Source organism: Dermacentor albipictus, chromosome 9, assembly GCF_038994185.2.
Source record: "Dermacentor albipictus isolate Rhodes 1998 colony chromosome 9, USDA_Dalb.pri_finalv2, whole genome shotgun sequence".
In the NCBI taxonomy this organism is placed as follows: Eukaryota; Metazoa; Arthropoda; class Arachnida; order Ixodida; family Ixodidae; genus Dermacentor; species Dermacentor albipictus.
Window position 1 is genome coordinate 103,352,172 of NC_091829.1, and position 14,914 is coordinate 103,367,085.

The window sequence follows — 14,914 nt, forward strand, 5'->3', positions numbered from 1 at the left end:
TCGCTGCCCGTCGGCGTCGCCAAATAGGCGACGCGGACGATTGTAAATGGCCGAGTGATAATTTCACGACATGCTTGTCATCCAGCTGTTCGGCTTCGCCACTGCATCTTGTACCGAAGGACTCAGGAGACTAGTGTCCTGGTGGGGACTTTCGCGCCCTGAACTCCCACACCGTCCACGACAGCTACTCGCTACCTCAGATCCAGGTTCTTGCGTCTAAGCTAGCTGGCTGCAGTATCTTCAGAAAAGTGAACCTAGGTAAAGCATGCCATCAAATACACATAGAGCCCGCAGAGATTATTAAGACGGCCATGACAGCCCCATTTGGTCTGTTGTAATACTTGCAAATTACCTTTAGGCTCCGCAACGCAGCTCAAACTTTCCAGCGGTTTATTAGAGATGTGACGCGCGGTGTTTCAACTGCACTCGCCTAGATCGATCATATTGTCGCGAGAGCTACTCGGGCAGAACACGAGTGCTACCTGCATAAATTAGTCCAACGCCTGCAGCAATAGGTCGTCTGCCTGAATCCCAAGAAATGTGCGTTCGGGGCTTCGGAGCCGCATATCGTAGGACATCGCACATTTCCGTTGGGAATTCGTGTGATGCCCTTTCATGTTAAAAGAGTGCAAAATGTTTGGCAGCCGACAACACTACGCAAGTTGCGCGAGTGTTTGGGGCTCATCTATTTATAGACGTGTTTTCATACCTCATTGTGTGACGCTCGTGCAATGAGAAAGTTTTCTTCGCGAAAAAAAGCATCCCGTTGCGACGATTCTGTGGACTTCAGAAGCCACAGCCGCCTTCGTGGCTGCAAAGAAAGCCGTCACAGATGCGGTGCTACTCACGCATCCCAGAGCTCAGGGTCCGACTCGAATCGTAGTAGGTACTTTAAGCGTGCCCATCGGAGCGGTGCTTCAGCAACTCGTTGACTTAGAGTGGCCTCCTGTGGATTTTTCGCGCGAAATCTTTAACCTGCCGAGATAAGCTACAGAGTCTTCGGCCGCGAGACTCTCGCCATCTACGCCACCACCCAACACTTCCGACACTCATCAGAAGGTCAAAAGTTTCATGTTCTCAGGGGTCACAAGATTGTGTACGTGCTTCCACCTAATTTCTCGAAGTAGGTCGCTTGGGAGCTTCGTCAATTAGCCAAGTATCCATTACAACCAACGTACGGTACATTAAGGGGGCTGAAAATGAGGCTCCTGGAGGAGTCTCCCGAATATCTGCGATAAGCTCTTGCTATATGCTTGGAAAGCTTCGTGACGGCACACCTCTCCAACCCGTGCCGGCATCCCGCAGGCGGTATGACAACTAATGCATGACCACGAATGTATGACGGTGATGCAGTCACGATGATGGCATGTGAACATAATGAGGGCAGTGAAATGACGACGAGTGTGTGATGACAATGTGCTGACGGTGATTCTATCATGAAACCTGTATGATTACGATGGTGTGAGGACGACGGCACGACGAGATTCGGATGACGAAGCTGGAGTGACAGTGATGGCGGCGTGGCCACGACGGCATTACGACGAGGGCATGACAAGGGAGGCCTAATTGCCAGTGAAGGACGAAATAAAACGAAGATAGGCGTGAATGGAACGGGGAAGGCGCTATTACGACCACTGCATGACGACAATGAAATTACGCTACTGAAGTGATGACAATGATAAAGCAACCACGTGACCACGACGGCATGAGGAAGATTGCGTGATGGCGATGGCGTGATTGATACGGCATGACAAGAGACGGAAGGCAAAATTGGAACCACGACGATGGCAATATCACGGCCGTCGGCCCAAGCAAATGTACAACTTGGACCATTGGGTCGGAGTAAAAGGCGTGACGACGGCACCATGAAGAGTGTCAGTTCACGAAGTTGGAATGGCGACGATTGAGCGGCCACGACCGCATCGCTATGGCGCTGTGATAACGAATGCATGGGGTGTGTATGACGAGGATAGTAGGACGACGGTGGCATGACGAGTGTCGGATGACAACGCTAGAATGACGGCGATTCCACGACCACGAAGTCATCACTACCACGTGTCCACACCGAATGGCTCCGCTGTTAGGTAACTTGTACTAGGGGGTCGGGAGAGAAGGAGTGACAAGGACGGGGTGATGAGAGCAAGGTATCACGTAGCTACTAACGGCAACGGAAAGGCCACAACGCATCTTGACTAGGATCACATACCTAGTGGTACAAGCAGGTAGACAACTGTGTCAGCTGTTTTCGCGTAAGAAGTTTGACAGATAGGGCCAAAACAGCTGAAGTAGGCAAATAATGCTATTCGCGTTAAAATCCGTGTCGCAGTGCACCTTAGCTGGCTGCCCGTCCCCCCCCCCCCCCCCGTCCCCCGCAACCCATAGAAGCTTACAGTGGCTGAAAATACATGAAATAAAGCAGTGCAATACACGCTTAGAAATGCACAGTTAAGCACTAGAACAAGAAACAGTATTTTGTACGAAAATGTTGCAAAAGCAGCATTTTGCTCATATACGAATATATTTATTTCGTATTAGTTTATTATTACATGCTGCGACTCTCGAAAATAACTATTACAAGTGCAGGCAGGTATTCACGTATTCTGGCATTTAACAGAAAGATAGGACATGCACAGACGAAAAAATTCCCTAAAATAAAACATGTCTGCGCCGTTTTATTCTCTAAGGCTTGCCAAAAACATTTCCGGCGAGAGGATATTAACAAAGGCTTGAAGATGAGGATTTTATTTTCTTGTCACTAAGGGAAAAAGAACTACTGCAGCACTGGGTGTGGAAATGATGTTTTGTACATGCGTGCGAGTATTTGTTTATTCGGTGAGTAATGTTTGTTAGGACTTTCTCGTGTTTAATTGATGGTCATGCGCAAATGGATGAATTCGGGAATCATACCTTTTTCTTCCGAAAGGCATAGTTTGCTCAGCATCGTTTCCATAGGTAAACCGTTTGGTGTTTTTGACGAAAACGATATTCTCTAATAAAGCCAAGAGAAAACCTTATCTTAGCATATTCCAGCTGGTCCATGAATCCGTGCGCTCTTTCGAACGTCTTAGCTTGCGCTACTCACACGCCTGTGTGTTCTAGTCAAAGCGTGGCACATTTCGATAACAAGTCCTACACGATGGTCAACGCCTGTGGCTTGCTTCGTGATTCCTCCTGCCAAAAGTTCTGGCAGCTCTGCCTGCCATTTATGTTGTTATACCTCAAACTACCGGCAGAAATCGTTGCAGTTGAGCTTGTTTTGTTTTACTGTTATACGTAGCCGTTTCACCAACACATCTGGACGAGACACGTGACAGAGGGCGCCACACAGCAGAAACTGCCAGAACAACCGACCATTTCTGCAAGCAGTTCCATCAGATACCGGCAATTTCGCCTGTCGTGCGGAAAACTACAGTTCTGCGCCTGACGAATTTCACATATATTAAACACCCGCCGAGAGGCTACCAAAGGACTTCATTATAGTGTTCTACAACCTACCAAATGAACCATATTTGGAGATGCTCAATATCTATCCTTTTGTTATTTGCTAGGGAGAAAAACATGGGGATAGCCAGAACTGTGGAAAGAGTAGAAATGTTTCGCTGACTTTTTCGTTTCGGTTTTGTCCGTAGTAGATTGAAACCGGCTTAAAGTATTTCAACTGGCCCATCAACTACTTTACTGTAGCACACATTTCTTACAGGCAATATACACCATCATGTAGCAACTCTTAATAAATAAAAAATCTTCGCATTCTCGGGACGAAAGAGTTCAAATTACAGGAATAAATTTCTAGGCCTGTGATTCCGTGTGGCTTGTCCTCACGCGGTGCTTATAAAAGTTGTTAAAAACCCACGGATACCTATAAGGCCTGCTATCATAAAATGATGGGAATGTAAGGACATTCAGCCAGATTCGTCGGGAAACGGCATCGAATTCACATCTCTGAAACCACAAAATAAGGCATATTTCTTTGCCAGGGACGGAGGGTTGAAATTGCTCAGGCCAATTAGTTACAGCTAAAATCGTGCGCAAGGTAAAATTTTTTCTGCTTGCATCTATGTACCAAGGAAAACACTTGTTGATTGTGTTTCCTATTAAAACGCATGCATGCGTTTTTTACGTTCTACGCTTCATTGAAGGCTGAACATTAAACAATTGAGCTCGCATTTTTTTTTCTATCGCTTAAGCATTTCTATCATATCATTAATACGGTCGTCACTCACCTACTCATGAGACATTCGCTAAATTTCAAAGTTATGAAACGGCAACTTTTCTGAAGCACCGAAGCGCTTATAAGTGTTTTTTTTTGGGCGACCAGTAGCAATATCATTTGTTTCTTCTGCATCTTTTCTTTAGTCTTGGTTTCTATTCATGCAGCCTTTAAAAGTATTAAAATTCTTTGATAGTGTACAGATTGGACGGAATGAAATGTGCAGGAAAGAGCCCCAAATAGAGAATTCCGACCATAAGAAGTGCGTCATTGGGATCTTTACAGGTCGCAGTTTTCTTTTCCAGGTACACCAGTGTGTAATGGGGTTAACTGGCGCCGAATTCTTCTGGGGCCACTTCCTCACGGCTTTCATTATTGGCCTTATCGAGAGTTTCTTTGCCATCTCAATTTTGTTTCTGGTACCATACGACGGACATACGTACGCCGAAGGAATGGACCTGGGTCTGGTGATCATATCATTCACCATGTTTCAGATTCAATACAACTTGCTTATTATACTCATCACGTGGGTGTTCCCGAAAGGTGAGCGCAAGTTCAGTGCCGTCGTGAGCTGCGACTATCAAAGTGTGCCGGTATTTATGATCGCCGAATATGGCAGTGATTAAAATTTGTGAGGCACTGCCGCTAATTTCCTTTGCAAAGATTCTGTAGTTGTTCGCGCTAGTTTCGCGCTAGATGAATTGTGATTTTAGTCCCATTCGTTGGAATGACAAAGGCACTAAAGATTTCGGTGTAATTTTTCTATCAGATTGTGCTTATGGTGCGGCAGCATACGGCGTAGGAAAGAAAATTCACGTTCGGGATCTAATGCCACCGTCCGTGGCGAACGCTTGGATGGCTGTCCATCTAATTCCTTACTACTCAGTACTGCGTCCACGTTATCATAGACGGTGGAATGGCTATAGCAATGGACCATGTAAAACTACAACACAGTCAATGTCTGCGTAAAGCTTTAACTCGACAGCGTTAAGGAGCTCGTGTCGCAGAAAAGCCGGTGTCGTCGGCGTCGGGGGCATTGGCCGTGAGCGAAAAATGGCAGAAGGCAATTCATAAATAACTTGCAAGATGGGCTGGGTGGGAATCGAACCAGGGTCTCCGGAGTGTGGGACGGAGACGCTACCACTCAGCCATGAGCTCGATGCTTCAAATCGAGACGAAATCGCCTATAATAAATGCGATGTTACCTTAGAAACGTGCCGTAGCAAGTTATACTGCGGTGTATATCGGTAATTATGAGCATTTAAGTTACAGAAGTCGCAGTCAAACGCGTAGCGAAGTACGTTTCCGCTACATTTCTTCTGCGCTTGACGCACACGCAGTGCCATGTTGCGGCAAACACAGAAGACCCCCTCATCGCAATGTATGGCGCTGCCCCGACAGGTGGCGCGCCACTCGCCCGCTTCTCCCCTTCGTCTCGTTTGAGCGCATTGCGGCCGCGCGGGGACCGGTGCGAGGATGCCCCAATATCCTTGCGTTTAATAAGTTTTCTCGCTCTGTCCCTTTCCAACTTCTAGAGTGCGTCAGTCGAACCCTCGTGTTTTGGCGATGTGGCTCCTCTTTCCGCTCACAGCACGATTCCTAGGTGCAGCGTCCGATGCGGGACGCGTCTGACGTGATCGCTGTGCAGTAGCCCGTCTGATGGGAAAGCCTCCCCTGGTATGTGTGCAGTGCTGCTGGCGAGGAGTCATGCGTCGGCGGCGTGCTCCCAAGCGAGGTAGAGGACGATCCCATCGAGGCGACAGCCCCATGATCGCGTCCGCCTTCATGGCGCGTCGCGGCCCGGCTGTCCGTGCCGATCACGACGTTTCGCTCGCGCATATCGTTTCTCCCTCCGAGACACCAAGTTCTTTGGTTCGTTACGTTTGCTCAGGCGCACGTTTCGTCTTTGTGTGGATCAAGAGCATGCCGAGCGAACTAGTAGGCGGTGCGAACGAGGTGCGATAACGCTATCGCGTTCCACCCTTCAAGGCTAAGCTTAAGCGTCCTTCAAGTTTTTTTTTACTCTTACATCTCCAGGTAAATACGCTTGCGTCTAAGCCTCATTCGCAACCTTGCAACGCCTCGTCACATAACCGTCAAAACGGCGTTCATCATGAAACTGTGTTTCATGATGAAACACAGTTTCATGACAGTTTCATCACCGTCGACCTTGGCCGATGCCCTTATTAGACGGTTTAGTACTGCGTACGTTGCGTACATAAGATCGCTACGTTCTGCAAATTGCGCATGTGCAGAACGCAACACGAACGGTACGTGATCCTTACGCGGTCGCCCCGTACGCACGCATACGATTCTTGCGTGCGTACGTGGGGAGCCTTGCGTGCTGCTCTCGCGATTCTCGTTTGTTTTGGAGGGCGCGAGTGCAATGGACAATATAGTTCGACCGATGGGTCGACGCGGTGGCGGACGCGGCCGATGTGCTTCGACGCCCCCGACGTCTAAGGACGCTCGCCCGCTTACGTACGTAGGCATTTCCCAGTACTAAAAGCCCTGACATGGGAAGCGCTGCTACGTTTCGCAAAGCGCTTGCGTGCTGCGTACGTATCGTGATGGCGCAGTCCTAAAGCTGTCTAGTGTCACCGGCGTTTCGGTTCTGAGGAACCCGGTACGTCGAGTGTAGTGAAGCCAATCGGTATATGCCTGCAGGGTTCATTTCACCCGAAGATAGTGCGCTCGTTTTTTCTTGCCACAATCGGGGATATAAATGGCAAAAGTAATCGGGCACACAAATGTGTACACTGTAACTGAATGACGTAAAAGAGTGCTGGCACAGACAGACGTCGAACACTCAAAACAAACTGCATTGAGAGCAAAACATGCACCGGCACCTAACCATAGTAGTACATAGGTGCTTGTGCAGGGTAAAGGTTGGTAACGATTTTGTTTGGGTTAGTTCGCTTGGAACAGGAATAAACGTGAATCACTGTAACCCGAAAGGTGGGGCACCCAAGTACACCGCTTGTCTGATCGATGTTCGGTCGACGCCTTCTGTGCGTACTAACAAACCTCAGGTGGTCGAAGTAATGGCGGCGTCTCTCATAATCAGATCTTTGTATTGGCCTGAAAAACTGCAGAATTTGCATTTCATCGTTTAATACCGGTTCAGCAGAATGAGGTCAACAATTGACTTCAATAAACCAAGAGAACAGGCTCGCTTCAGGAAAGGATATTCGACAACGAATGACGCGCATGTCATAAATCAGATAATCGAGAAATTGGCGGAGCGGAATCCACACCTTCACAGGGCTTTCACAAATAATGAAAAGGCCTCTGATTCAGTAGGGATATAAGGAGTCATGGAGGCATTTTTTAATCAAGGAGGCGAGGAGACGTACGTGAATATATTTGGAAATAAATTTCTTCAAGCATTTTGCAGTTAGCTCGCTACTGCAGAAGAAAAGTAGGGCATTACATACAAGGAAAGGGGTCAGGTAACATTGCACAACAACCTCTGCAATTGCATTCACTGAATCCTTATATGTGTTAAAGCTGTTAGACTGGAAAGGCTTAGAAATAAGAATCAGTGGTGCATACTTAACAACTTTAGTTTCGCAGGTGAAGCAGGTGATATTATTCCTGTTCAGCAACACAGGGGTGAATTCAAAGATGTACTCAGGACCTAAACCGAGAAATTGTGAGAGTATCGTTGAAAATTAAATTTCGAGTATCGCTGGAAATGAAAATTGAGAAAACAAATGCAGTATTAAATAGCCTGGCAAGTCAACGACAGTTCATGATTGCCAATCATCCTCAGAGTATGTGCAAGTCAATTACTCACTGGGGACAGTGATCATGAGAACGAAATTAAGAGAAGAATAAAAAATTTGTTCGAGTGGACACGGCAGGCATTGCCAAAATGTGACTGGGAGATTACTATTGTCGTAGAAAATAATGGCATAAAATTATTGCGTTCTTGCGGAGCTAATATGTGGGGCAATAAGACGTTTGAAAAGGCGTTAAGGACAGCACAAGGAGTAATGGAACGAAAAATGCCAGGCATAACGTTAAGAGACAAGATAGCAGGGTGGATCAGAGAGTAAACGACGATAGCCGATGTTGAAAATGACATTAGGAGAAAGAAAATAGAACTGGGCAGGCCACGTAATGCTTAGGACAGATAAGCGGTGGACCATTAAAGTTAGGGAACGCCAAGAGAAGTGAAGTCGAGGATGGCAGTAAAGTATTTGGGGTGATGAAATTATCAAATCTGCGGGCACAAGTCGGAATCGGCTAGCTCAAGATTGGGTTAATTGGAAATCGGAAAGAGGGTGTCTCGTTCTGCAGTGGACATAAAAACAGGCTGACGATGATGACGACGACCGGTATCATGTTAACGCCACGTAAACACACAAGACATGCGCAGAAGTAGAATAACGAGGACCAACACGCACGGTGACCATTAACCGAGAAGTTGCACAGTAGGAGAAAAAAGAAAACACGTGATCCAACTGAGCTTGCTCTGCCCTATGGCAGCGCCAACCTGTCCTACTCATACACACGTGCGGTAACTTGCTAAAGGTAAGGGTTTCGGTCTTTACGTGAAGTGATGGACAAACAGTTGGCTATTGCGAGTGCCTGCCTACCCTCGTGATTGGCGTATTGACACTGCCATCACAACATACTGGGTGATGAAAATTAGATTTCCCAGTTTCCTTTTAGGACTAGGCGCTGCGAGATGCATGAAGTCCACCTCTCCATGTGGCCAGGGGGACACCATGTGCGAAGATAATTATCGTTGTCCGCCGGCGGAAAACGTCAGATTGGATAAGGAACTTTTTGGTTGCTGCTGTGAGCGAGCCTGTTCATATTGAACAGTTAGCGGCGGTCGTCTTTCCACACATCTCCACTTGCCAGAATTCTTCTAGCATGTTTGTGTTGCGAGACATCTAGTTGGATGTTGTCATTTCTGTTGCATGCGTATGCATGCAAGACAGCGAGCATCGGCGCGAAGCTTCTCCCTGACGTGTCGCGGCTGTTGCGTGCGGCGTTTAGCCTGACAATGGGGTGGATGCATAGGTAACGGTGATATCTGTTCCTTTTTCACTCTCGGCTGGCGAAGTGAAGGAACTACTGTTCGATGTGGCTTGGACACTATGCATTGTGCTGATAAGGGCGATAATGAAAGATAAGTTTTTGGGATGTTTTTTGTACGACTTGGCGTCGCACCACGATTTTCTCATCATGTTAGATTCGCAGCCATCTACAATACTGCGTACGCCATAGCGGCATCTATTTATTTATTCATTTATTATACCTCAATGGTCCCTGGACAGGACATTACATGAGGGGTTACATGAGGCGTTAGATCTCTTGGAATACAATAAAAAATGACCACCTCTTCGAAGATGGGGTAAGCGAAACTTGTCCTGCATGCACGTGACCTTCGCCGGGGTTACGTAATCCACAGGTAACGGTGCCGGATGGCTTTGGCCTCCCGCTCCCTCATCTCGGGATCATCTTCTCGTTTCTGTCGGAATTCCTAAGCTCGGGCCGCTCCAGCGGCTCAATCGTCGCGCCCAGGGCAAGCCCTTTCACGTGGGATTTCTCGCCGCCGCTCGTCGAAGGAGGCCTGTTTCTCCGGGGCACGCAGTATGGCGATCACATCCGTTTTCTGAGACTGAAATGAATGGAAATGAAGCCAGTGGGGGGGGGGGGAGGCAGCGTGCGTGAAACCATTTCCTGTCCTTTCCCTCCCCGGCGGAAGCGAGATGGCTCTGATTGGTTGCGCGCGTGGCGTGAGTGCGGAACCAATCAAACCGCACTTTTGTATGCGCTTTCTCGCTACTGCTCTGCTATGGAAGCAAGTTTTTTTTGCGTGACTACATTACCACCGAAGCTTGTGAGCCAATAGGAGCTTCGCTTGAACAACCACATTCAGTTACCCATTGTGCTGACATGGCTGCTTCGACCCGGACGAGGTATTCCACGGAAAAAAAAATAGACGCGGTGCTTGCAATAACTGCGACGAATGGCAAGACTTTGTCAGCTGCACGCGGCTTGCCACTTACAGAGTCCCCTTCAAAGTAGGCCAACCTTCGCAAACATGTTTCAACGCTTCCGCACAACACGATCATGCCACCATAAGGAATAGACTAGGAAAAAGATCGATGAAGTCCTCAAAATAGGCGTTCTCTCGTACGGGACGCTGGTGCCAGAACTCAGCATCCGACAGGTTGCCAACGAGTGCGGGTGCAGATTCGGAACAGTTGCAAATGTGATGACAAAGCATAGGTTCCATCTACACCTTGTTTGCCTTCACCAGGATTTAAGTGTGGTATATCTTGAAAAGCGGGTTGACTTCTACAATTTGGGTCTGATCAAAATTGATGATGAAATGGAGTTCTTACAAAAGAGTAATCTGGTCAGAGGAGTTTCGGTTTTGCCGGAATGGCATTATGAGTGTTCACAACGCCCATTATTGGTATATATTGGCTGCGGCATATATATTGTGGCTGCGGCAATGGAATCGCCAGGACTTGCCGGAGTGTGAATGTGCGGTGCGCCATACTCGGGGACAGGGATACGGCACCTTAGATTTCTCAGGACAAACTCAGAGGAAAGAAGCGCACGCAAGAAATACAACGTGTTGTCAACAGTGTTGTCTCTAGTCTCCCCCTGAATGACCTGCGCCAAGTATGTTTCCAGCATTAAAGGCACGATCACACTTCTCCACCTCTGGAAATTCCCAACGACAGTGGATCTGACGGGCAGGAGCGATGTTTGAGTGTGTAGCATTCAATATGCATATTGAGCAGAATCATTGCCTTTGCACTTGCCCGTCTGGGCAGGATTTGATTGCGAATGCGGGCCAAGGTGAAACACAGTATCGGAAGAGCAGCGGAAAGCACATTGACCACACGGTCATTTTCTTCGAATTCAATGACTGATTTCTTGGTCACTAAAAGAAGCTACTCTTTGTTTTTAAATAAATAAATAATTGCTACTATTAAAAAAATGAAAAAGAAGGGATGCTTTCAAAACGTCATTCAGGGAGAGCGTGAGATCGAGTCAATTCAGTTGCTTCTGGAATATAAAGGCATTGTACTGAAGGCACTGTGCAATGGGCATGGTGCTAGCGAATGAGAAGAAGACGATGAGGAGTGCTTGCTTCCCCGTTTCGATATAGCACCGACCTGTTTAAGCCTACCGCAACCCAGAACTAGTGCTGCTAGGCGAACACCCCCATTGTAGTATATTTGACTTGACTTGATTGAGTGCGAGGTAAGCACAATAATAAAGATTCTTGAATCAATTCGTTGTCCGTGCGGTATGCGGCGAATGCGACCCATTGTTATATTGAACCCGCGGCGCACTTATAAGAATGACGAGTTCATCGCTGACGTGTATGGTTTCTGAAGTCTGGGATACAGTTTTAATATGCAGTCGTTGGTAAAAGTCTCAATGCTAATAGTGCACTGTCAAATTTTCTTACTTCGCAGCTTGCGCATGTGGGCTGAAATGAAGTTCTACATCCTACGTATGTGTGTTAGACTAATGTATTTTACCTAAATTATCCTATGTTACGAAGCTGCGTTTGAGAAACTTTTCATAGTTTGATTCCGTAGTATGGAAAATTTTGCTTGCGCCTTTACAGATGTTGTTATATAAATTTTAAAGTTTGCATTCAGGACATTTTTATTCAAGGAAGGACTTGCATCTTTGTAGTGTAACCATTGGCTTCGCGCTAATAGAAGTACGACAATTACTCATTGCATTGTTTACAGGTTGGATGGCGTTATTCATCGCTATTCTGTCAACATTTGTGGCTCCACCAATAATCTCAGACGTGGTGGGGCCTGTGCCATTGCCAAAGTATTTCATATGCTCAAAAACTGACAAGCTTCTCGCATCTCTTCTGCCGACCAGTGCCCTTTACTCTTTACTGAGGAATGTCTGCATCGCCCGAGACTATGAAGGTTTGTAGAGCCTGAGTTCTATGCTGTGAAAGTATTCGCAAAAAGCTATCGGTGAACCATTGGTTTCAATCTTCCTCCTAGTGCAATAGCCTCAGCACTGGAATTTTGACGACATGCACTCTGCTTTACTTTTAACTTTACTTTAGATTCACAATCTGTGTACTTTACATGTTATAGTCTGAGTCGCCACTCCCATTATGCCGCGTTAGGAATTGATGGTGTTTGTAAAAATTAAATAAGTAAGAAACTGAGCGAGGAATTACCGGCATTGTCAAAAACAAAAGAGTTCGCAACAAACTTTCCTCTCCATAAGGTTGGAAAAAAATTTTGCATTCCCGCTTATTTAAATAAAAGCTTCCGAGCTAAAGCTTCTTTTTAAATGGCCTGCCGCAGTGGCTTAGCGGCGTTGGGGTTGTGTTGCTAAGCAACAGGTCGCGGGATCGAATCCCGGCTGGGGTGGCCGCATCTCGATAGGGGAGAAATGCAAATGCGCCCGTGTCCCCTGCAGTGGGGGTGCGTTAAAGATCCCCTGGTGGTGAAAATTCATTCGGGGTCTCTAACTACTGTGTCCCTCATAATTAAATAGAGTTTTTGGCATGTAAAGCCCCAGAATTTCATTCAGTTCTTCCTACATGAAGTTAGTAGTCATATACGAATAATGAAAGTTTTGAATGCGTATGGAACAGCTTCCGCTATTCGATTCCTATTCGATTCGAGAATTTATTATTCGAAGTGTACGCATATTTACTCTTCCGTTCAAATGAGATAAGCAACAAATTTGTCGTAAAGTGACAGAGGTGGATATACGTCATAAAATATGTTACAGTGCTCATGAGCAGTGTAGAGAGAATAGCGCTCTTAAATAAAAAGGCCACATGCAGCAGAGGGATGCATTAAAGCATGAAACATTACCTGCGCGTCTGCACAGTTCGAAAAAGAGCTAATTATTTTTAAAACTTTGGATATTGCAGGAGGCGCATCATGGTCCCTCGTGACCAGGAGATTGCTCGGCAAAGATAACGTCACGATTGGGGAACTTTGGGCATTCATGGTTATCTGCGATGTTGTCATGGCGTTCTTGGCATGGTACCTCTCGAAAGTTCTTCCCTGGAGCACCGATAATCGACAAAGCCCGATGTTCTGCCTTATGGTACAGATCATTGCGTACTTTGACAATCATTTTAACGCACATCAAGATTCATTTCATTTTCTTTGAACAAATATGCGAAACTGTATCTAAGGCGACACAGCGAGGAAGCTGGAACGCAAAGTTTGTTTCGGAACCTGACAAAATATTATCTTTGAGGCGAGGATGCTGCCGCAGCGTCTTTCTGTTTCCAAATTACGTTCTGCGTTCAATAGATTACAATCTAAACTCAGTGACAATTACAAGCAAATGACACGCAGTCGTTCGCTTCAGATCGCTTCCAAAGCCGAGAAGAGCCATTCAAGTGAAAACTATGGGTAAACTAAGTTCCAGTGAATTTTCACGGGGAACATATTGTGATTATTGACTGCTGGGGATATGTTCCTTGGAGCACGTGTAGACGTGCCTTAAGTGCTTATATTTAAGACATATCTGCAAGGCTTGTGGAAGTGCGGTAAGGTTTAAAAGGAAGGCTAAGCCCGATCCCTCGTGTTTTCAATGCGTCCTGAATATCCCCGTTTCCATTTTTGACTCACGAAGCCAGCGACGCATATTTAGGAACGTGTGACTAATGCTGCCGCGTTGACATGACTACAGACCCTGCCGTCTGCCCACCATTGCAAAACGTTCATTAAATATTGCTGCAAAGTAAATTGAGGTGCCCGCTATTTATTAAGTTCCTAAGGTAAGGCTTTACTTAGTGCTCGTTTAGAAACGACCCGATTCCATTGGCTTCCAACAGCATTACACGTACTGATGTGAAACAATTAGGAATGTATTAATTAGGTTTTACTTAATGCGACCGGGTGGCAGGGAGATTGCAGGAGAAGGTCATAGTACGGAGAGACGAAAAGAAGGGGGGTTAACTGAGGGGCCCGATTTTTATTAGTCATATCATAAGAAGTCAACAAACACTGATAGCAAGCGCAACATAGGGGAAATTACTTGTGCACAAAGAAACGGTAAATAAATACAAATGAAAGCGAATGAAAAAACCACTTGCCGCACGTGGGGAACGATTCCACAACCTTTGCATCCACAACCATGCGACAACCATGCGACGGTTGTGGGACCCTTCCCCACCTGTGGCAAGTTGCTTTTTCATCCACTTTCGTTTCCATAAATTTATCATTTCTTCATTTCATTTATTAAGCACATGTAATTTCCCCTAAGTTGTCTTTGGTGTCAGTGCTTGTTGGCTTCTTATGATAGCTTGGAGAGAGTGTCAGAGAAAAATGAGGAAAATTGTTCTACAAGTTTAATATGGGCGTATAGGTTTCTAGAATGACAGAAGCAGGACACAGCTCGGAATTAGATTGCACACAATTCACCGCAGGTAATTTGACCTCGGTCAACTCTAATAATTGCTCAATTAGAATTGTCTGAAAAGTTTTGGCGAGACACCATGAGAAGAAAGGTCGTTTCGTTCTTATTCGAAAACAGGTTGCTTTGAATTATTCGGCCTCCTACCAGTGCCTTATTTTTCGCGCTTGACTTACGAAACGTTTTGACACATTAGAATTTCACCAGACTGCAGCACTAGTCCCCTATAGGACGACAGTGACGCTGGCACCCTGTCTTGCAGGGAAAGCAACTTGCGCCGTGCCTGGTCCGTTCACC

At 46.4% G+C, this 14,914-nt stretch overlaps 1 protein-coding gene across 3 annotated transcripts in view; it reads left to right on the forward strand.

The window, feature by feature from the left end:
- LOC135896810 (phospholipid-transporting ATPase ABCA3-like) overlaps window positions 1–14,914 on the forward strand; it is a 316,329-nt gene that overhangs the window by 98,173 nt on the left and 203,242 nt on the right. For all 3 annotated transcript variants that reach the window (XM_070525178.1, XM_070525180.1, XM_070525179.1), the window contains exons 6-8: window positions 4,516–4,753; window positions 11,956–12,147; window positions 13,119–13,297. In XM_070525178.1, coding sequence (XP_070381279.1) covers window positions 4,516–4,753; window positions 11,956–12,147; window positions 13,119–13,297 — 609 coding nt within the window. The remainder of the gene's footprint in view (window positions 1–4,515; window positions 4,754–11,955; window positions 12,148–13,118; window positions 13,298–14,914) is intronic.